The following is a 25,093-nucleotide window of genomic DNA, read 5'->3' as shown; positions in this document are numbered from 1 at the left end:
GGAGCTAATATTTTAAATTTCCACTGATTTCACAAAATTAAGGTTTTAATTAATGAGAGCATGAAAGTGCCAGTATAGTACAATTCAGTAAATACTTTTGCATGTGGAGCTCTGGTTTTAGTTTTTTGCAAATACACCCAGATGTGTAGGAGAAATGTAAAAAAAATCCACCCACTTTTCTGTCACACATTGTGATCGTTAACCTTTTCTGAAGCACCACCTGAATTATAGGCAGACTTGGCTTTCAAGGTCTTTGCATTGTAGGCAGTTTGGAAGGCAGACACAGGGAGTATTGGATATCTCCACTGAACACTCATATTGTTTCCTGAGATTCTGAGCTTTTATTTGTCCACATCCATTAATCTGTATTCAGATAATTCTTCAAAACTCCCTAAAAGAAAAGGCATTTTAATTTGATGTAAATACTCTGTCTTGCCAACGTAGGTAATACTAGTTAACAAATTTAGATGGTATTGTACTTGAATCTTACATTCAGTTCAAAAATATGTGTGATAATGGATATGGGTACCTGCTGTATGCAATATTGGTTATCTATTTGGCTCTGTATGAATTTTACCTATGAAACTCACCATGTTCTTGTGTTTTAGTCTTCCTGTGTATAATAAACATCCAACAATCAACTGATGCATCATGTTCATTTAACAGACCTTTATCATGCTAGCTAAGCAATTTTTTAAGCTGATAGCATTTCATTGTTAAGACTTAAAAGAATGGGTAGTATTTTTCAGAAGTTTCTGAGAAATGCAGTCCTTTGCTCTATAAATCCATCATTTGGGAGGATGTAGAAATGTAAAAGGATAACCTTGTTAGCGGTCGCAATCGCGAATAGAACTTATCTACACACAGCAGATAAGCAGGCACTTCTTTATTCCAGCGCTGGGGAACACGGGGGATAACTCCGCCAAAGACGTGTTCGTCAATCGGTACAAAGCACAACATTTTTATACACTTTTTCAGCAGAGTCATAGTTACATAAGATCAATAATTCCATAACGTTTAAGCTGACCTTTATAATGATTGGCTTTTAGTTACCTCTCCCTACCTATATTCCTATTCTGCAGAAATCATTGGTCATCCTCACTAATTGATTTAAATAGAATGGGGGGAGGGCAATGATTAGCATATTCATGTTATTTCTTGGAAATTATTATCATATGCAAATGTCTCCGACGCATGCGTGGTTATACTGGATGGGGGACTCTGGTGGTCATTGATAGTCTTCATCACTGTGTCCGCTGATTGAACTCCATCCTTGCGCATGCTCATTCCACCTTTGGTTAATGTTCACCTCTCGCTTGCCCAATCTTTCCAACCAAACCAGTTTTCCTCAGGTACCTATTGTTTCAAGTCAAGATCCATAACCAGTACCCATTATGTTAATTCAGAGCCCATGACGATTCTTATAATGTTCAAAGCACACAGCATACTAGTTGCTTAATCCTAAGGGCCTTAGTGTACTTTATATTCTCATAGCTACTGTAGCTTCATGTTAAATCAAAATCATACTTTTAAACTAAAATCAAAATAATATTCTAGGATTCCAACTGTTTCATTAAGGTAACTGCAACAACCTGGTGCCTTCTCTGGCCCACAGGGCTTTCTTCACTTCACAAGCCCTTTTCCATTACAAGAAAAAAAAAAAAAAAAAAAAAAAAAAGAGAGAGACATAATGAAGAAATAAACAAGTGATTCCTTTTAGTTCTGGGTTTTGTGTAAGCAAAGGAAATCAGCTCCATTGCACTCATGTAGTGAGTGAAAGATGATAGACCTAGTGCATGACCTGAGAGGTCAAAGGATTTCTTCCAAGTCATTTAATGTAAGCATAGATCAGACTCAAAGGAATAGCAGAAAGATATTTTGGGGCATTTTTCTGTCCCATTTTAGTCAGCTTAGATCCCCTCAGTATTTCTGCCAGATGATGACTTAGATCAATAGGTCAATAACATTGCATCATTAGCCATATTTGCTGGATTTGCAACAAAAGAGCAGTATATGAGAACATTACAAAGTGCTATTCTCAAACAAAAAAAGTGTGAAAGGTGTAAATCACAGCTGACACATACACAGGTACTGTGGTACCCCATGCACTTGGGCATACTTCTGTTCTCCTCCCCCTCTCATTTCTTCTTTCCCCATGTTGTTGCTGTTTACTTCCTTTGCCTTTCCTCATACTGTATCTCACTCATCTGCACCCACCTTCTTTCAGTCTCTTCCCATAGGATGGCTTCCTCAGCTCTTGCTCTCCTTCTGGACTGCTGGGTCCCTCAGACAAAGCACTTCCCAAGCTGATGTCAGCAGCCCTGTGCAGCTGGCACAGCCAAGTGAACTAGGTTTCAATCTGTGGAAAAGCACTTGCAAAGTCTAGGAGCTCTGTGCTTGACTGCAGTTTCCAGATCAAATGTTGCCATTATCAGTAAAATTTCTAGTTGTTGCACTGCTGCTGGAAGATCCAGCTTTTCTTTCTCTTTAAATCAATAATAAAGTTCCCTGTTACATTCTCTTGAATAATTGCAAGTGATACAGGGCCTAGATAGGAACAGGGGATGTAAGGGTTAATGTGGGAATAGCAAGAAGGGGATGAGGAGGGAAATAGTGGAGATAAGAGTTTGCCTAGCTTGTACAGGTGTTTGTGTTGCTCGACCACTATCTCCTGTTTAAGTAAAAAGCCTCCTCCACCCCTGAGTAAGTGAAGATGTTTGTGTTGATCGACCACTATCTCCTGTTTAAGTAAAAAGCCTCCTCCACCCCTGAGTAAGTGAAGATTACCCCACAACCGGCACAAACCTGCTCTGCGGGTCCAGGGGGTGACAGAGACTGCGCAGGAATTCGGGGTGAAAAGTTCAGCACTGAGGAAGAGGAGATACTTCCTCCCACGACCACCGCCCAGTCCTTCACGACCCCTGCCCAGGACCAAAGGAACTCACTGCGCAGACTCAACTGGGAGGAGATCATGGAAATGCTAATTTTAATACGAAGCGGGGATAGGTGATGCATATGTATAGGCGTATTGCGAAATATTATGAATATGTAATCATTTGCTCTATAAATCTAAGGCAACGGTGCCACATGGTAGCACACACATTCGGAGGAGTGATCCCCTGTGTGCCCAGTGCTGAATAAACATACCTACTTTACAATCTATCAGATTGTGGAGTCTGTTTTCCGCACGTCACAAGGACAATGAGGGCATGAAAAGGCACACTGCTCTGTCATTTGGACTTGTGTGGACTTGCAATACTGACGGAAAAGAAGTCACATCTAAGTCCTCTTGATAGCCTAAGCAGTATAGAATGTATAAACAGGCTGTGTGACCATTAAAGGTCATCTTGACCTACACAGTGTTACTGTTACATTAATATGCAATGTATTTATAGAAAACCAGCTCATCATATTTACTCCTGAATAATTCATCTGTGAATTCAGAAACAACCTCTACTTTAATTGAGAGCCTCTTAAAAATACATTTGATTTTAAGTAGGAAAATATTAAATGAGAGAAATAAACTTAAGTTTTTGCTTTCCACAAAATGTAGATAAACAGAATGATCCTGATACACAATTATACACTTGTGAACCTGTCCTTCCTTTTCCCTTTCCATCCAAATGTGGTTTTGCCATGGCTTGTAACTGTCTGGTGATGGCCAGCTTGTAAACTTTCTGGATCACTGGACTTGCAAGGTGTTCATCCCACCTCTGACAGATCAGTAACATCTGAGATTAGTGGTAGTTGCTGGATGTTTGGCACTTTGCATTCAGGCAGGTGTGCAGCCATGCTGTGGATTTAACAATCTAAGACAAAGAAGGCTTCTCCTCTCAAAATCTTGGTCTCATCACAAAGCTTCTAAGACGGTTACAGTTCAGCCACTGTAACAGGTGAATATGTATGATATTTGTTATAGGTAGATTAAGGCGAATCACATCCAAATATGGATTAATGAATCTTTATTAAGGTAAGAGAGCAAATGCAGCGCTGGGGTGGCCGAGGAGTCGCAGCTCCGTCCAGGCTCACCAAATTGTTTAAGTTTCAAACCCCCTTTTATCCACACAGCTGCCAGTTTCAACACCTTCAGCACGCCTCCTGGCTTCTTCTACAATCTTATCTTCTTCTTTCTTCAGTCTTGTGGTCACATACACCTTGTCCTTCAAGTCTGGGCCAATTTGCAGCTCCTTTGTCTTTACGGCTCAGTGGTTTCAGTTCCTCTCTTATCTCAAGAACAAGAGATACCAGAGATGGCCCATCCTGTTCTTTCTCATTCCATTGCAAAGGAGTTACCACACTTTGATATGGACCATCTGGTGAGCATCCCAAGGGGGGGGGGCTGTTGGGTTGGTGTTTCCTCAGATCAATTCCCCCCTTTTCTTTTCCCAGTAGTAAAGTCTTTTACTTTTCTTAAAATTTGGATCATTGTACTAATAATAGCTTTAGCCTAAGAAGTAATTGTTTAATTACTTTTAGTGAAAGCAAAATTCTTCTATTATTTATCACAGTATTCACTAATGAGATATGAACTTTACATTACAGTTGAAACCTCATCATTTATTAAAAATATAAATATCTGTATGACATTAGTTTTTTGTTAGCTTTTATTGTATTACAGAAATAATGACCTTGGTACAGACCATTTCCTGAGGATTAAGATTAATGACTGCCTGTGCATCAGACTATCATCAACTCCCATCCAGTCATCAATCCCCAGGAAATCCTGTGACATATTTGCTTCTGCTTAAGTGCTGGCCTGGCAATCCTTTATTCACCAACTAGTGAGCTGGACTGTTCATAACAGCATTACCCACATGAATAAAGATGGCATCAGCATGTTGCAGTTACCTTAATGAAATAGTTTGAATCCTAGAGTATTATTTTGATTTTAGTTTAAAAGTATGATTTTGATTTAACATGAAGCTACAGTAGCTATGAGAATATAAAGTACACTAAGGCCCTTAGGATTAAGCAACTAGTATGCTGTGTGCTTTGAACATTATAAGAATCGTCATGGGCTCTGAATTAACATAATGGGTACTGGTTATGGATCTTGACTTGAAACAATAGGTACCTGAGGAAAACTGGTTTGGTTGGAAAGATTGGGCAAGCGAGAGGTGAACATTAACCAAAGGTGGAATGAGCATGCGCAAGGATGGAGTTCAATCAACGGACACAGTGATGAAGACTATCAACGACCACCAGAGACCCCCATCCAGTATAACCACGCATGCGTCGGAGACATTTGCATATGATAATAATTTCCAAGAAATAACATGAATATGCTAATCATTGCCCTCCCCCCATTCTATTTAAATCAATTAGTGAGGATGACCAATGATTTCTGCAGAATAGGAATATAGGTAGGGAGAGGTAACTAAAAGCCAATCATTATAAAGGTCAGCTTAAACGTTATGGAATTATTGATCTTATGTAACTATGACTCTGCTGAAAAAGTGTATAAAAATGTTGTGCTTTGTACCGATTGACGAACACGTCTTTGGCGGAGTTATCCCCCGTGTTCCCCAGCGCTGGAATAAAGAAGTGCCTGCTTATCTGCTGTGTGTAGATAAGTTCTATTCGCGATTGCGACCGCTAACAAGCAGACCTGCTTTGGTGGTCAGGCCCCAATCCAAAATCCAAGCAATTCAAACGTAAATCATGGTAACCATTGATCATTTGTGGCTTTTTTTCTTCTGAATCCTGTAACTCAGATACTTTTGTTCTACTTTTGAAACAGACATTCCTGGGTTATGAAAGTGTAGGATTTACAAAGATCTCCTTATATTTTTTAATAGAAGAGGGCTGTTGTAGGGCTGTTGTTTTGCAGTGGGCGCAAGGGAAAGAAAAGCATGGAAAGTTGTTTCTATGATAGTGTCTGCCATGAAGAGTAAGCCTACCTTCTCCCAACAAGTTGTAGGTTATTTTAAAGAGTGATTCCTTCAGGATTGTGGAGAGAGGTATTCCTTTCTGAAGGCTCCTACAGGTACTCAGTTGACAAGGAAAGATAGGTTGGTGAAGTGAGGATTCAGAGCGCCAGTGCAACATGAGTCTACCTTTCTTTTCTAGCACAGCTTTAGAAGGGTACAGGAAGAATGAGACATTTTCCTTATCATGTCACCACTTTTCTGTCTGTTGACAAGGTGCCACAGGCCAACAAAACATCTCCCTTGCTCCCCTGTGACAAGGATATAACTCATATGCAAATGGAATCCTCTGCATGAAAATGAGTGTGATATAAATCTCTGTCATGGCTCAGGCCCCAGTCAGAAGTGGATATCTTTGGCAATTCTCTCGTATTCCCATCTCTAGTCCTATTTCCAAGTGGAAAACTACAGGATGTACTTCTGCAGAGAAGCTGTTTATCTTATATTCTTTACTTTTTTATAAACATAAATATGGTGCATGTTATTGGTGAGAGAAGTAACCTATTGTTATGTAAAGCTGACCTGATAATTCAATCAATTCCTTCACCAAATGCAGAAAAATATGGTAATGTCACTGTTTGCTCTGACAAAGGAAAAACAGAAACCTGCATTCGTGCTTCATAGGATAATAAAAAATTATGTGATCCTCAAAGTTTTTGACATAGTAGTGAATTATTTATGATTACTCACTAGATCCTGTTGTGTTCCTAGATACTGATCTTAAGAATTTCCCATCTTTTCTGTTCATGTCAAACTATTTTACTTAATTTACTGCTGCTACTTGTCTGCTTTCTGAGATGTCATGAAAAATGTCATCTTACCACAAAGACAGCTGACAAAGTTTGGGTAATCTTTGCCTGCCTGGTCACTCAGCAGGCTCCCAGCTTTGGTCTCATTTTGCAAAACCCTTGTGCTCTTTTTCTTCCTTTGGCCTAGGTAAGCTGCAACATCATGTCTGTGCTCACTCCCATTGGAGACCATTTTTGACATAAGCTGTTTATTTGTTATTTCCTCAGGAAAGTAAGGTCAGGAAGCTCAGCTCACACCAACTCATGGGTAGTGCTTAACTCTTGCATTGCTAAAGTAACCTGGGCACTTCCACTTTCCTCACTTCCAGTGTGTGGATGCTGCAGGACTTCAGTACACTTCATTGCACCATGCCAGAGATGAAAGAAATAATTCTTCAGTGGCTTATAAGCACAGCAGCATTTTATCTAATGTGATGAAATATGCAAACCTAGACAAAATTAATAAAAATAATTATGTATGTTGTTAACTATCTGTGCTCTAGATCCTTCAACTTTCTTGAGTGTCCTTTAGGCATACCTGTGGGCTTGCAAAGGAGCTCAGCATACTTCTTCTTGTTTATTTTTTCTTACCTAGCTTTCAACAGTTCTTGTGTCCTTTTCTGGCCCATCAGGGAAAAACAGGCCTCTGAGCAGTGTACTCAGACCATTTTGTCTTTCTCCTCTGCTGAAGAATGAAATGTTTGCAAGGAACTTCTGCCAGAGAAGATGGAGGCTCCCTGCCAGCTCACATAGAAATTAATTGCTGTTAGTTATAATCTAGTGTCTTCCCTTTATCTCGATCCCATGATATCTCAGTCTGATATGAAGATAGGAAACCAATAAGAAGGGCAATTAGGCTTACCTTCAAAATCGAGTGCCATGTCTTCCAAAGGCAGATATTCATATCCTCTTTATGCAGCTTGCTTTCACAGAATTTTTTTTTTTTTTAATGTAGGTTGGAAGGGTCCTTTTGAATTAGAGAATTCAGCTAATCCAGCCCCCTGCTCAAGCAGGATCTGCTAGAACAAGTTGCCTAGGACTGTGTTCTCATGTTTTGAATTCATGTTTTGAATATGCCCACAAATGGAGACTCTACAGTCTTTCTGGTAAACCCATTCCAGTGTTTGACCATCATCACAGTAAAAGGTGTTTTCTTGTGTCCAGATAGATTTATCTCATTTTTAATTTGTGCCCATTGACTCTCCCTCTGTCAATGGGCACTTCTGAGAAGAATCTCGTTCCCTCTTCTTCATTCCCTCCCTGTATTTATACATGTGGATAAGATCACCCTGAACCTTCCCTCCTTCAGGCTCTCTCAGCCTCTCCTCATATGAGAGATGCTCCAGTCTCTTTATGGTCTTTGTGGCCCAGTGCTGAACTTGTTCCAGTATGTCCATGGCTCTTCTGTACTGGCAAGCCCAGGACTGGACCCAGCACTCAGGTATGTCTCACCAGCACTGGCTGGAGGGAGAGTATCACCTCACTTGACCTGCTGGCATTGCTTTGCCTAATGGAGCCAAGGATGCTGTTGGCTGCCTTTGCTGCAAAGGCACATTGCTTTCAGTAGTGTGGTTCTCTGCACCAGTCATTAGCAAGAAGAAAGCTTTTTTCTGGGGAAGATTTTAAACAGCTAAATGAGATTGGCAAAGCGATGAGACATATCACTCTCCAGTGAGGCCTTCTTTCTCCTTTCTTTTCCTTTCAACTGTGATAGAGACCACAGAAATTGTGTTTCTAATTTTGGTACCTGAGGTAGAATGATTAATGTAGATGAGATGAGTATTTTTACAGATAGCTCCAACATCAAACTGAATTCAGAAACTGTAGGTAGAACTCTCCACACTGCCAGAGTGAGCAACAGCATAGTTAAGAGTAGAACTGTAGGTTATATCTATTTAAATGGGAGGAGATGGTATTTTAGGTAGCCCTGTTAATATCTGTCAGAAAGTTGAGATAGGTAAGTTAAATAGCTTTTTCCCCCAGTATTACTTAAGATTTCAAAGCCAGAAATGGATAGCAGTTGAATTTACAAACTTCCATGTAACACACAGAAGATATAAATGTCACTGTAACAGCTGTGGAAACTGAGCTGTCTACAAAGGTGTGTGCTTTTGGCATAGACAAAATGATATCTAATTAAGAGAATTTTGTTATGAAGTTTTGGTTCAGCTGATTTATCTAAATGTCAGTCACAAATGCATATCTACAGCCAAAGAAGTAGACTTTTGAAGTCTGAATTATTTTACTGAGTGAGTTTTTTTAACATACATGCAGGGACCACTTCAATTTTGTCATGCTTTGGGGATGCTGGTCTTGCTTTTTCTAAAGACAGCATCTGCATTTCCGTGACTGCAGGGTGAGCCAGATTGCAATTTTTATCCAGTCCTCCACAGAATATGTCTATAGATAGTGACATGTAGCAAAAATTGGTTTTGTGATACATAACTTGGGGTGCAAAGAAACCCTTACAAGTTTCTCTCAGAATGGGCAGTTCAATGGCAAAATGCAGCTCTGTGTTATGATGCGCTCAAACTCTGGAGCAATAAATGTCAGGTCTATTTAAGTTCAGATGGTCCCAAAATACAGAGAGAAGGCAGCACTCATTGCTAGTTTCATGGACAGAATTTCTAGCTGCTTAAAAATTGAAGAACAGGTCTCCCTTTTAAATCAGTATTGCTCTTTGTAGGTAACAAATTTTAAATAATGGAATTTTTCTATTGCCTTTTCTAAAATTTATTTTTGAAAATGTGAAATTTAATTCTTATGTTTGTTTTGTGGTAAGTGTTAGGCTTTGCAACAATGTATTTCTGAATGTCATGTTTTATTCGTTTAACTGGAATCTATTCACACTGCTCATTGCAGTCAAATTTTCTGTCTCTCATCTCCATGATATTTTCTAGTGATGCCCTGTTCTTCAAATGGCATATTCTTCTTGGGATTCCCTACAGAGTGGGCAAAGAAGACATGAATATTTAAATACAAGCGTGATCCCAGAGCAGGGTACAGCTGTCCTGACTCTGCATTTCCATGCTTAATGGCTTTAGCTTCAGTTTAAGTTTCTTTCTAACTCTGAATTTCCTTGTTAAAAATATTAACAACAAAGACCATGAATAATTTATAAACCTGTACAGATCAGGGAATAATAGTAGCTATGAGGGACTTCCTATTGAAGATAAAAGTGGAAGATTTCCTTTGGAACAGTTTGCACATTGCAGATGACTTTATCCTCCACCGGTTAGTTAGATTTTATGGATGGGTAGTGAGATGAATGTATGCTGCCCTTGCATGTTTCTCCTTGGACAAGCTGAAAACTAGCACAGATGGAATTTATTGCAGTTGGAGTTGTATGTGTCTGGCACCCCACACTGTCTGCTCCCACAGACACTCAGTGAAATCCTGGTGCATCAGGATGAGTGGTAAATCTTCCAATATCATCAGTAGGACAAGGTTTTCAATTCTACATCTTGGAATTTCTGTTTTCATGAATATTTGAAAATTCTGCAAAGATAAATACCCCCCTTCAAAGTTATCAGGAGTTGTGTTTGATCCAGGCAGGGTCAATTCTGTTATGTATTGGTTGTCTTTTGGTGTTACTACATTCTAGAGAATATATGGCACCTGTCTTCAAGAGTTTGTTGGCAGATGGCACAAAGGTAACTTATGAGTGAAAGAAGATGGAAAAGGAAACAAAGCCCTCAGGAACAACCAACTTCACACTTCTCTTAAATTAAAAAAAAAAAAAAAATCGCCTAAAAATATCAATAGCAGGGTCTGACACAGGATAGTAATACTGTAAAAATAGTGGGGTTTCAGTCTTCATTTTAAATGCTGCACTAAGAGCGAGGTAATAGGCAGACCATGCTCTTGGGTGTTGTGACTATGCTGAGCTGCCCAGAATTTTACTGATATGATTGTATAAATTTTTAATTATATTTCTGTTCACACTCCAATTTGATAAAATTGCAATCAAATAATTATAATAAAAGCAGACAACTTTAATAAGATTATTATCAAGACAAAACCACCTACAATAAAAAACAGAGTAAGGACATGTTGTGGTTTGGGCCTGATCGGCAACCAACCACCGCATCTAATCCCCCTCCCTTCCCCCTCCCCACCTTGGAATGGGGGAGGGGATTAGAGGGGTGAAGGGAGACTCGCAGGCTGAGATAAGAACAGTTTAATAATGGCAATAAAATGAAAACAATAACGATGATGGGGGGAAAACAAAAAGAAATATATAAACAGGCAATGTACAGCGTAATTGCTCACCACCCGCTAACCAATATCCAGCCCGTTCCCGGCCAGCAACCCCGAGATACCAAGATCCCACAATCGCAATCCCGGAAGCAAGAGAGAGAGCTCCTTCCCAACCACCCCTCCTTTATATAGTGAGCATGACGTTCCATGATATGGAATATTTCACTGGCCAGTTAGGGTCAGGTGCTGTGGCCGTGCTCCCTCCCTGCTCTCTGTGCCCTTGCGCACAGGCAGGACATGGAGAGTCGGAGAGTCCTTGAAGTCTTGGTAGCAGCTGAAAACATCAGTGTGCTATCAGCATTTTTCCCATACCAAACCCAAAGCTAAATCCAAAACACAGCACTCATCTAGTCCCTGAAAAGGAATATTAACTCTATTTCAGCCCAAACTAAGACAGGACACTTGAGGAGAGAGAGCAAGAATAGAAGGCTTCTAATTTAAAGACAAGATGAAAGGTGACCACGTGTTTAAGAGCTCAGATGCACAAAGTATTACATAATTTAGTTACTCCCAATGTACTCCTTACTGGTCAAGTGCCTCTAAGTCTTCATTTAATTTCTTTATTTGCTTAGAAGTGTTAATAAATCAGCACTGGTAGTAGCATAATCCAAAATTATGTAATTATAAAATGCATGCAACTATTATTATTTACTGTATTACTCAGATCCAAAAGAGGTTACTTTATATTTTCCACGACACCAGATCAGTGGCAAAGTTCTCATTTTGCAAGAACTGGCAGCTTGAAGGTCCACAAGTAAAAATGTAATCTACAATATTTAATTATGACTTGCATAGGTTGGATTATCTGGAGATTGTAGGAGAAAAAGTCTTCTGCTATTTAAAACATTTGTTTTTTATCCTCTGCATTCTGCAGTGATAACACATACAAACTCCCACAGCAGTTCCAGTCTATCCAAGATGGGATATAGGTACTCTGTGAGAAAGTTAAGAGGTTTATGAAATTCAGAAAATTATTTAAAAATAATTCTTCCTTTTTAAAATTCACAATACCTGAGATCCTTCAGTTGTTGGGATTTGGGGATTTTCATTCAAATAGTCCATGTATGAAAGCATTATTTTTGATTAAAGATCTGCTAGAGTCTAGGACTCTCATTTTACACATGTAATGTTAATCTCCACTAGGTCTTTCACAAGTTTTTAGCACTGCAAGTTCTTTGTTCTTAATCTAACATTACTGATGAAACTAAATCAAGCTTTGATTCCTATTTAGATTGGATAGCCACTACTTAGCAAGACTTTTGAAGTGGTGTTCTTTTTTTGGTTATGGATATGTCTCTGATCATCTAATTGAATTTTTCTAAAGACTATGACAGCTAGAAAGAATAATGATAAAGATGAGGGAAGGACAAACTAGTCCTCCTTGATATTATAAAATGAAATCCTCTAAGTCCTTTGGCCTAACTCCTCAAGCTTCTTTTAAAAAATGCAAATAGAAAAAGGAGATTGTGTGAAACATGATGACAACAGTAAGTGAAAATCAGAGGTCATATCACAAAGATGTAACTGGGAAGAGTGGATTACCAAACTAATGTCTTTAATTGTCAGGAACTTGTTAACTTTCAGAATTGTGTGTGCAACCTTTTGCACAAAAGTTCTTTTCTGTCTCCAGTACTCGGTTAGACCTCACATATACAATCTTTTTAATAATTATTTACTTGATTTTAAGTTGCAGTTCTTGGCCACATGCTCATTCTCAATTTCATTATCAAATTTGATCCCTTACTCTCTCATTTCACTTCTCCTTTATGTCTTACTTATTCAACCTTTTGGTAGGTTGAATTTATGAGTATGAAAACTCATGAAAAGTATATGCTCTCCATCTGCTTGTCCCAGAATGCCTCACAATTCCTTTTAAGCCAAGCTCCCACTGAAGCTGATTAAGGATTATGTCTTGATGCCTTCATGACTGTTGAAGTCAAACACAAGAAAAGTCAAGTAAATGCAATGGTGAAATTACACTAGAAGTTCAGGGGTTTGTCTTTGGTGATTTCTCTTTAGCTGTTTTTTTTTTTTTTTTTTGAATAAAAGATATGTCAACTTTGAAACTGTTGACTTACCTTGGAGAAGTGTGACATGAATTTTCATACAAATACGATTTTTATGCAAAGTGAAAATCTTATGCTTGTCAAAGAAACCCACAATGCATTACTTTGTTTTGAGAGCCTGAGTTCACATTTTTTTGTGAAGGGATACACACCTTTAGCAATGCAGGTTGCTATCTCTAAAATATCTGTATATCTTATCAGTATTTTGAGAAACTCTGAACCAGGTTCATTTCGGATAGGGACAACTGCAGTCTGTATCTGAGATCTTTGCTGTAGCAGGACAGCAAAGAGAAATACTGGCTATGCTTTCTTTGTATGGCAGCCTGGAGGACTACACTTAAAAGGCAAAAATCAGTATTTCACTGCAGACCGCACCTGCAGTACTTAGTGAATGAACACTGAAAACAAAATAAAATCATATTCTATGATTTCATAGAGTCATAGAATAGTTTGGGTTGGAAGGGATATTTAAGGTCAACTAGTAACCCTCACCCTGCAATGATCAGGGACATCTTCAATTAGTTTGGGTAGCTCAGAGCCCTGTCCATCCTGACCTTGGAAGTTTCCCCCTTGGATAGGGCATCTACTATATCTCGGGGAAAAATGTTCCAGTGTCTCATCACCCTCATTGTAAAAAATTTCTCTCTTATGTCTAGTCTAAATCTACACTCTTTTAGTTTAAAACTGTTACCCCTTCTCCTAATGCAACAGAACCTACTAAAAAGTTTGTCCTAATCTTTCTTATAGTCCTTTTAAGAATATAGCCTTTTAAGAATTGAAAGGCTGCAATGTGGTATCTCTGGAGCCATCTCTTACCCAGTCTGAACAAGCCTAACTCTCTCAGCCTCTCTTCATGATCCCTCTGATCATTTTTGTGACCCTCCTCTGGACCAGCTCTGGCAGGTCCATGTCTTACCTGTGCTGAGGACTACAGAGCTGAACACAGAACTCCAGGTGGGGTCCCACCAGAGTGGAGTAGAAGGACAGAATCACCTCCCTCGACTTGCTGGCCACACTTCTTTTGATACAGCCCAGGATACTGTTTGCTTTTTGGGCTGCAAGTGCACATTGCTGGCTCATGTCCAGCTTTTCATCCAATACCCCACAGTCCTTTTCAGCTAGGCCATCTATCAAACCCTTCATCCCACAGCCTGTATTGATACAAGGAGTTGCACCGACCCAGGTGCAGAACCTTGTACTTGGCCTTGTACTTCATGAGGTTCACATAGGCCCACTTCTCAAGCTTGTCCAGATCCCTCTGGATGGCATTCTGTCCCTCAGGTGTGTCAACCGCACCACTCATCTGGGTGTTGTTCGCAAATATATTGAAGCTGCACTTGACCCCACTGTCTATGTCATTGATAAAGCTATTAAACAGTACTGGTCCCACTACAGACCCCTGAGGGACACAATTTGTCACTGATCTCCATCTGGACATTGAGCTGTTGCTCAAAAGCTCAGTTGTAGAACTTTACATAAAAATTATGAGTGAAATCATCCACAAATTCCTCAGACAAGTAATTTACAAATTCCTCCTTGTGCTTAATTTTTCTCTGTCCTGTTCTGTAGACCTATATTAATTATTGTATTTCTATATATATTTACATACATGCCAAACTTTAAGAAAAAAGCACTTTAAGAAATGAAATGTAAAGCAACATCTGGGAAAAAAAAGGTGATTCCAATGTTTTATCATGCAGAAAAATATTAGCCTTAAAGGTCTGGAGTTCTATGCATTTCATTATTTTCTCCACCCTGCTGGAATATAATAATGCAATACATTCAGATCTATTTAATGACTTAATTAATTTAGGTCTCATAGCACCTGATGAAGTGAGGAAATACTTTTTTCTGATTTCACAAGTGACAAGAGAGTGGTTAAATTAAGTAACCACTCTAATGCAAGTCAACATCAGCCCTGATATCAAAATAAGGTTTGTGGGATTATGAACAGTTCCTTAGGTTATGTGTTGAGATTTTTTTGCTTAATTTGGATCTGTAAGTATTTGAATGTCTGACCTGGGGAATGTTAAAGGAACTTAGTTTCCAAAGCTCCTGCTAATTAGGTGCTGTCAAAGTTTGTTATGTTTGCCCAAATGTGGAAGCACCAAATTGGCAGTCACCTTGAAAGGGCTGAATTTCAGATTTTAGTGCTTCTCCTGTATCTCAGTTTAGCAAGTTATTTATCTAAAGCCAATGACCTGTGAAATTTCTATGGAGCAAGGCACTGCCATTTCTGTAATCTGTGTTTCGCTGTCCTGCAGTTTTTTCCATAATCACTGTTCGAGTTTATGAAGCACGTGCAAAAACATGTACATTTCTTGAATGTCTGCTAGTTCCTTATCTTTGTGTCTTTTACTGTGATGTTATAGAGCTTGGATCATATGGAAACCTAAAATATTATGACACAATAACTGAAGAAGGTAAGAAATATTTTAGAATTGTTTGTATCAGCTTTTTTTGAAGCCCTTTAAGCGCCTTTTATATGTTTACTTTTTCCTTTATTTTTCTTAGTGCTATTTTCAGTTTCTCCATTTTAGAATAACTCCTTTTTGCATGTCTTCATTGACAACACAATCAGTTATGGCTCTTTTTTCAGGTTTTTGTTTTCAGCATTTCAGTTTTGCTATTTCAAATAAAGAAATACAATGGAATGCTTTTATTAAAGAACATACATGCAAAACTACACTCACAAATTATACAGCACAGTATAACATAATTGTAAATGCTTATTTTATGCCATGTTTACAATACATTCAAGAAGATTAATTGATTTATGAATGCTCAAATCACTCAATTTGAGAACACTTATTAAGTGACTTCAATTTACTGTCTTATTCAAAAGTAATGAATAAATGTTAAAAACTACGCATGACTATTCCTGGCCTATTAATTGTAAACTTAGTTGCAAAGCAAAAAATATGTAATTTAAATTCCCAATTCTAGCAATACTAGCAATACAAGAAGGAAGTAATTAGGGCCTGAATCAGGGCTCAATGAAATCTCAGGAAGTTTTTCTGCTGATTCAAAAGCATTGCATTTTATTATACTAATTCAGGAAAGCCGATAACTGTGTACTAAATTTCCAGCATATGCATTCAGTCCTAGTGCAGTCAGCATTTCTAAAATTTGGAAGTTTCCCTGAACTGAGACCCAATTGTTTGTAGGATCAAGGCGTCTTGTACAGCTCTCTGATTATAATGCCAAACAGATGGTTTTATGAATGTTCAGTTTAGTAATTAGTGGCATATTTGAAGATGGAGATAAGCTTGACACCTGTAGGAAATTTAGCCACCTATTCCTATTTATTTTTAATGTTGGGAATATAAGGCAAAGACCTTAATTCTCTGTATTTAAAAACACAGCTATTTTCTAGTTTAGGTTAATCTTGAAGTTAAAAAGGTTTTAAGAAAACCTTCATTATATAGCTTACTCATGATCTTTTCTTCAGGGCAGAGGGGAAAAAGTGACAGCTTCTTACTATTTCCCACTTTCTGTATCTGCTGCTGATACTCAAATATAACTGTACTATTTTTGGACTGACTGTAGGAAACTGTTCCTTCCACCTTTGTGCCTGATGTTGCAAGATGCTGTTTTCTCCTGTAGTAGAGTAGTGATCTCATAGAGCAGTCTTGCCACACCACCCTCTGTTGCACAGATTCACAGGGGTAGCACTAATATAAGAAAAGATGTCTGAGAGGAGATTTTACTGGGCAAACAGTGGTTTCTATGTTGTTTAAATACACTTCTTAAGCCCTTGAAATGAGTCATTAACCCAGGTCATTCAGATATGGCTACCAGAGCTAAAACTTTTGCAGTATATCTCATCTTAGTCTTCATTACAGTCAAGATGTGAAGGTCATTTCTCATTGTAGCCTCAGAGTTGTGTTTGTTCCAGTTTTTATTTTTTGTGCTGAAGTATTAAATCTATGATTTCAAAAACAGTCACTACATTAATAGCCTTCTGATAATCATAAATAATGTATTGACGGTTAAATGTAGCTATTTGTGGGAAAATACCCATGCAAGTGTAATACATACATGTATATATTAATACTGTGCCTGTACTGAAATAATGTTGTTAATGTTCAGTGTCATCTCAGAAAGCACTCCTCATGAATAAATAATCCAGGACCATAATGTACAATAGCAAAAATCTTCCGGTAGCAAAAATAAAGGAAGCTCTTTGTCATTAGAAATATTAACACTGATGAGAGTCTATGATACAGTTTACCTTCTCAAATACAACTGTCATCATCATTTTCACATGTCTTTCACTAAGCAAGTAATGAATAGTGTATCTCAGAAGCTTTATTTAGATCAGTGTGCTATATTTTGAAATTTCTTTTTGGATTTTCAAAAGTATAATCACTATCACTCTTCATCACACTTACTTGCGTTATCCATTTTCCTCTTTCAATGCCTTTTTTGACTGAGCTTTTTGTATATTTTGTACAGAAATTTAGTCACAGAAACATGTAAACCCAGTTACAAATCCATTAATTTTTTTCTAATATATTAGATTCCTACCTCCAGGTGTTCAAACCCTGTGTGGAGATAGGTAACAAATCTTTCAGTCCTCTGGTGAAGAAGCACAAGCACATCTATTCTTCCTTCTACATTAGAACCAAGACAAAAAGTAATGGTTAGGTCACAATACAGAATCAGATATAGCCCAATGGCCAGAGGGCCATTGTGCTCCAGGTCTCAGAAACTGATCTCTATGGTTTGTTTGCTCCTATTTTGTCTGAAAGTGCCTTTAAATTAATTGCAGATTAATCAGGCCTAACTGGGAGAGACAATACACCCTAGCAGATGGGAAGAGACCCTCACAGTAATTTTGTGCTGTCAAGTAACCTCCACCAACAGCCTACAGCATGACAAAACTATATATATTTTCATTCAATGCTTCTGTGGGATTTTAAAGTTAAAGGAGAAAGCATGTGGTGTGGATTTCTGGAATTTATCAGTTGTGACCCACTAGCTGTGTTCCACATCTGGCCATGAGCATAACTGGTAGATACAGTTCAGACTGCTCAACAGCCACAGATTTGACATCTTCAGACTCATGAAAGCTTGGCTATAGCTGCCCAAATATAATAATTTGCATTTAATCAGAGACTGAAAACTAGACTAATGGTAGAGTGTTGAATTTTTTGAACAAGTGAAGTTCTGAAGATAAACTGTTTTCCTATCAAATCAAAGGCTTTTCTGACCCAGGGAATCTGTAGTCTGCAATTTAGATTGTCATCAAAGGACTGGCTTTTTTAATATATCCTTGATCAGGAGAAATATTTCTGTCAATAGATGCCAGCTGGAGTTACTTATGCAGATCAAGGTATATCTATATTATAGAATATTGATTTGTTTGCATATATTCAAATAAAACCAATTTAGTTTTAAGCTACCTTCTTTGCTAATCACCCGGTCTTGATCTCCTGTTCCTTCTACCCCATCCTTTGTAAACTAAAATGAGCTGCAAAATCTGTCTGATATCAGCAAATGTAGATTAATTAAGAATTCTCCATAACAATCTGTCCTATTTTGGGTCCATGAGATTGAACACTTTAATTCACTTAAACTCTTATTATATTAGATGGTGTGAAAATTACTCTTACATAGTCAAACCCATAGTACATAGGACTGAAGAAATACAAGCTCCTACCTTCTCCTAGAAATAAGAACAGTAACATAAAATTCCTGTGGATTATTTTATAACCCAACCTGAAGATGATAAAAAAGGTATGCGAGAAGATCTGTGCCTAAGGTAAAACCTTTGGGACTTCCTGTAAATTTTAATGACCTAGAAATATCCTGAGCTCGTCCTTTTTCCTAGAGGCTCTGTGCTTCCCCTTCACTGAACAAGTTTTGTGTTGGTTTGAAGGAAGAAAATGGCAGGGAAAGGGAGGGAGGAGGTATAGCTCTGCTGTCGTTTTACATCTCCTTGTCTTCATGCAGGCTAGTACTACTGCTTTCCTGTTTCATGCTTTTGATAGTTGATATTATGTCTTTTCATTATTTCCTCACACTGTTTGTTACCTATACTGAGTGAATCAAATGGAAGGTAATGATGTAAAACAATGTAAGCTGAACCATGAATGTACTGATAAATAAAAATAAGCCAAAATACAGTTTCCATTTGAAATGTTAAGGTTAATTTCCATGACAATAACTTAGAACTGTGGAACAGTCTCCTGAATGAAGCAGTGTAACTTACAATGTTGAAAGTCAGTGTAATAAATTCTTCCTAAAGATGGGAGGAGGCTTTTGGAAATGTGAAAAAAATTGAAGACAACTTCAATTCAGCTAATCTAAACCAGTGTGAATCTCTGAGGAGATATTTTCTTTTCAGTTCAATAATGGCTCAAGTTTCTCTATTAAAAAAACCTAAAAAATTTCAAACAGTCTCATATAAGATACTAGAGTGTCCTTATAGAATTCTGCCTCACTTTGACTTTTTAAATTTAATCTTAAATAAAAAGGTCCTACACCATCCTGGAGTAGGTGGACACATGGATGGTTCCACAGATATTTCTTAGAAAATGTCTCAATTGCATCATTAGCATCACTGGCAAAGAAATACATTTGTGTATTTGAGGCATCACAAGCCAAATTCTCAAACACATGAAGCTGAATTGGAGTCTGAAACCTAAAGCAATCCTTTAGCAAACTGACATACACATTGTATGAAAATTGTACAGACAACTTTCAGTATCTACACATGCTTCTGGATAAGCACTTTCTAAATGCTCCTAGTGTTTCAAAAGAAGTTAGGAACAGACTTGGCTTGTAGCATTTCAGCTTAAAATATTTGGAAATATGATTTGCACTTTTTTCTCTGTTTTTAATTTATCTTACCTGGTATCCCATGCAATTATTTTCCCTCTCTCTCTCTTTTTCTGTAACTCTTTGTTTCTTATTCCCCTTCTAACTGAAATCTCTGCGATTGACCCTGTGCACTGAAATAATGAGATGGCTTACTGTTTATGATTGTGTTCTACACTTAGATACTCTTCTGCAGGCAATTTTACTCTAGGTACCATGTACCAAAAAAGATAATCTTTGCAGTATATTGTGAATGGCTAGTTATTTTTTTAGAGCATGGATAGCAGCTGCTGAAAGGACAATACTGCTATTAAATATTTGTGGTATTTTTATTACTCTCCAAGTGATTTGCTGTTGACAAATTAATTCCACTTCCCAGCAAATGATAGCTGCTAGTCCCTGTGAACTATGCACATGCTGCTTCACATACAAAAGCATTGGTACAAGGGTTTGAAGTTTCCATTTGTGAGAAGGGAAGAGAGGATTACTTTCTTTACTAATGATTTTTTTTTTAGTGTCTTTTATTTTGGCTTGAAAACAGTGACTGTTATCCAACTAACTGAGTTAATTCATGACTTCTCATGTTACTTACCACTGTTAATCAATTATGTGATTCCACTGAAATATCTTTGGTCTTAAGCCTGTGCTGGTTTTGCTGCAGATCACCAACAGTTTTCAATGTATTTTTTTAACTGGAGATGTAGAATTAAACCAGTCACAGGCCCTGTATGGTAATAGTGTTCTTAATTAGAAGTGCACTCTTCTATATCCACCAGTTACATTTTTAAAAAGATAAAAAAAAAAGACTTAAAGAGCAATAGCAATGAAGATAGCAATAAAAGCAGATACATCATCTTTCTACGTGGCATAGACTGTCATAAGCTGTCCAAAGAGTCCTTATGTAGAAAAATCAGTAGTGTAGAGGAAAGATTAAATTAATTTCACTTAATATTTACCATCTTTTACATTGTCTAGTTTTAATGTGTCATTTAGACTCAGTCATCAATAAAGAGTGACAGGATCGGGGGCCTCTCTTAGGATGAGATGGGTTGCCCTGGAGACAGTCAAGATGATGAGATGCATGATTAACCTCATGGGAGATAGAAACCACCCAGCAAGTTTAGAAGAAAATTTACCTTTGAGAAACTGATATCAGAAATCATGTATCCTGGAGTTATCTTCTTCCCCTTCTGAACTATCTGTAGAAGTCACAGGCACATAGATGGGTGCAAAGTGGCAGAATTGACCACAGTCACCATGATGCAACATATGGATTCATATGAAATTCTGTGTTACTGTACCACTAATTGAGACCTGAAACTGTTTCTGTTTGTTTATAATATCTTTATTCATCAGTATTCATCTTCTCTTTAGTCTGAAATCCTATACCATCTCTTTTATAGGTGGAAATTTACTGACTGCTTCCAAAGAAAATTAATAGCTTTTGTTTTCAATTTCTTGTTCAATTTGTTGCTGAGTTCTCAGAATAGAAAAAAAAAAAAAATTACATTTATCTTTCCATTAAAAATAAAAAAAAAATATATATGGGAACATCAGATGGTTTTTAATAACGTTTTACTATTTGAGGAGAGATGAAAATGGATTGTCAGCATTGATTTATGGAGTCTAAACTGCAGCAAAGAATCTTAGTGTCTCAAAATGGCAGCATTTTAATAATAGCAATGCTTTCTTTTAGGAAAGTTCAAGGAAAGGGCGTCAATTCTGCATAAGATTGCCAAAAAGAAGTGCCAGGTGGAAGATGATGAAAGGCAGAATGGAGCTGCTAATCATGGTGAGTGCAGCAGTACAGACTTAAAACCTATTCCTGAAGGCCTTTTTCGCTGTTTAATTTTGCTTGAAAATCCTTAGGGATTAATTTTTCCTTCTACTTCATTTATGCTATTTTAGTAAAAATATTCTGATTCCCTATACAAAAGAGTATGAAATTTTTAGATGGGACAGGAGTAAAGTGCAAGAATAGAAAGTCAGTTAGGGCATTTAGAAAGCCTCCCAACAGGGTTAAAAAGAAAAAAGCAGTGCTGATTTTGTATATGTGTTAAAGTGACAGAAATAGAGACAAAACTTTCTCACAATTTATATGTGAAAATTAATTAATTTATTGAGCTGCTAGTTGAGGATAATATGTGTTACCCATGGTTTCACCCTTGTCACAAAAAGAAAAAACCTTCATATTTAAGATTTGAATTGTCTATCTACTACTTGATGAGAGTCATATAGGCTCTTCTATTCTAATTGTTCAAAATTAGCTTACTGTGGTTTTCCATTAGGAGTAAGAATTTGTATTTCAGTTCAAAAGTTCCTATACTTAAAGAAAATCTCTACTATGTCCTGTTTTCTCCACTTTACCTCTGCATGTTCTCTGCATTAGAAAACCAGATGCAAATGTATCTGATAAAAGCTGAATCATTTTATTAATTGAGACTTTTTCTGACCTTGTACTATGTTTAGACAGTATTTGCTTCCAGAATTAAGCAGTTGGATGGGACAGTCTGTTAATAAACCATAATGCTGTCTTTGGGGTTAAGAGACAACACACATGCACTGAAATAATTACAGATAGTCTGCCACTCTGTTATGACTGTGATCTCAGATTTTTAATTTAGAAGAATCTCAGGATAGCAGTAATGTAACTAGCCAACTGTATTTACTTCTGTGCACAAGAGCATACCATAATGCATGCTGAGCTTAAGTTAGACATTTCATATTGCAATTCCCCATAACTTTATATTGTCCAAGGCATTTTTGACTAGCCACGTTTTTATCTAGTACATACTTAAAGAAGTAATTACTGTTTAGAGAATTCCAAGATAATAAAACTAAGAATCAATTTGAATAAATTTAGTATAAGAAACTAAAGCCCTATTTTATCACTTTAATTCTTGTGAACATTTAGCACAAGGACCATAGGACTCTGTTTTAAATTTCATCCTCTGTTAAGGAATGTTATTAGATGATCCATTTACTCTTTTCCCACATTTTTTGTATGACAAAGAGCTTGATTACAAATCGAAAGTAACTTTACTAATTTCAGGGGTTAGTATGTTATAAAAGTTTTATCTTGTTGAATATGTATGTACTGAGGAACCTGGTGGAAGTCCTCACAAAGCCAGGTCATTTATCAGCAGTCCTGGTCCTAGTTGACTAGAAGTTAGCAAATGTAACACCCATCTACAAGAAGGACTGGAAGGAGGATCTGAGGAACAAAAGGCCTGTCAGCCTGACCTCAGTGCTGGGGAAGGTTATGGAGTAGATCATCCTGGGTGCAGTCACATGGCACATACAGGACAACCACTTGATCAGGCCCATCAACATTGGTTTATGAAAGGCAAGTCCTGCTTGACTAAGCTCATCTCATTCTATGACAAGGTGACCTGCTTAGTGGATAAGGGGAAGGCTGTGGATGTTGCCTGCCTAGATTTCAGTAAAGCTTTTAACACCGTTTCCCACAGTATTCTCCTGGAGAAACTGGCAGCTCATGGCTTGGACAGAGTGCACACTTTGTTGGGTGAAAAACTGTCTGGATGGCTGGGCCCAAAGAGTTGTGATGGATGGAGTTAAATCCAGTTGGTGTCTGGTCAAAAGTGGTGTTCCTCAGGGCTCAGTACTGGGGCCAGTCCTGATTGATATCTTTATCAATTATTTGGATGAGGGGTTTGAGTGCACCCTCAGTAAGTTTGCAGACAACAGCAGGTTGGGTGGGAGTATTGATCTGTTTGAGGGTAAAATGGCTCTACAGAGTGATCTGGACAAGGTGGATCCATGAGCCAAGACCAACTGTATGAGGTTCAATAAGGCTCAGTGCTGGGTCCTGTGCCTGTGTCAAAACAACCCCACACAATACTACAGGCTTGGGGAGGAGTGACTGGAGAGCTTCCTGGTGGAAAATGAGCTGGGGTTGTTGGTCAACAGCTGGCTGAATATGAGCCAGCAGCATGCACAGGTGGCTGAGAAGGACAGTAGCACCCTGGCTTGTATCAGTAATAGTGTGGCCAGCAGGACTAGGGAAGTGATTGTCCCCCGGTATTCATCACTGGTGAGGCCGCACCTCAAATAGTGTGTTCAGTTTTGGGCCCCTCACTACGAGAAAGACACTGAGGTGCTGGAGTGTGTCCAGTGAAGGGCAACAAAGCTGGTGAAGGGTTTAGAGTGCAGGTCTTGTGAGGAGTGGCTGAGGGAACTGTGGTTGTTTAGACTTGAGAAAAGGAGACTCAGGAGAGACCTTATCGCTCTCTACAACTACCTGAAAGGAGGTTGTAGTGAGGTGGGTATCAGTCTCTTCTGCCTAGTAACAAGCGATAGGACAGGAGGAAATGGCTTCATGTTGTGCCAGGGGAGGTTTAGATGGGATGCTATGAAAAATTTCTTAATCGAAAGAGTTGTCAAGCATTGAACAGGCTACACAGGGAAGTGGTTGTGTCACCATCCCTGCAGGTATGGTGTAGTTGTGGCACTTACGGACATGGTTTAGTGATGGACGTGGCAGCGCTAGGTTAACAGTTAGACTTGTTGATCTTAAAGGTCTTTTCCAACCTATATGATTCTATGATTCTCTATCCCCTCACATGTAAATGCAACGTTGCATTCTTGAATGTCTGGGGAGATTGCTGTATGTCACTTTTTACCTGAAGTATTAGGTTCATTGAGTTTAGCATAAACAAAGAGCACTGAATATTGCAAAGAATGCAATTTTTTCTAGGACATAAGTACCAGTAGAATAGTTTCTTCAAATGCAAGCTCACCACACATAAGACTTCTATTCAAAATGTGTACTGGTCAAATGTGAGACATAATTTTGGTGTCTCCTTTAAAGGCAGATGTTAGTCCACCTTCAGTATTTGATGATTTACTCAGACTGAATATATGACAGCAGTTTCACTAATAGATCCATTTCTTAATGTTATGTTGTTTTCCCACTCTTATTTATGGATGATGCCACAGAAAAAAGTGCAAAAGTGGAAGTTGCAGTAACACCACCAGGTGATTCAGGACCAGTGCAGAATGGAATCGCCCATAACGTTGAAGAAGAGGTTAATGTCTTCTTTATTCTTTTTACTTTTATATCGTATGTTTGACTGTGCTTTTCACTGGAAGTATACATCTTAATAGCAAGAAGTTATTAATATGAACTGTCTACAATATATTTAATCTTCATTTACAACTTAACCTATTATATGGTTTGGCACATATAAAAGCTCTTCTCTTGCTC

The 25,093-nt window shown here is 38.0% G+C and overlaps 1 protein-coding gene across 2 annotated transcripts in view; it reads left to right on the top strand.

Moving 5' to 3' along the window:
* The window catches only part of SLC24A2 (solute carrier family 24 member 2), a 147,549-nt gene that overhangs the window by 92,181 nt on the left and 30,275 nt on the right, over positions 1-25,093 (top strand). For both annotated transcript variants that reach the window (XM_042804800.1, XM_042804799.1), the window contains 2 exons: positions 21,563-21,658; positions 24,826-24,914. In XM_042804800.1, coding sequence (XP_042660734.1) covers positions 21,563-21,658; positions 24,826-24,914 — 185 coding nt within the window. The remainder of the gene's footprint in view (positions 1-21,562; positions 21,659-24,825; positions 24,915-25,093) is intronic.

The sequence above is a fragment of the Tyto alba genome, unplaced genomic scaffold, assembly GCF_018691265.1.
Source record: "Tyto alba isolate M040663 unplaced genomic scaffold, T.alba_DEE_v4.0 Super-Scaffold_42, whole genome shotgun sequence".
Classification (NCBI taxonomy): domain Eukaryota; kingdom Metazoa; phylum Chordata; class Aves; order Strigiformes; family Tytonidae; genus Tyto; species Tyto alba.
Note: the sequence above shows the minus strand (reverse complement) of the source record. Positions and strands in the feature narration are given on the sequence as shown.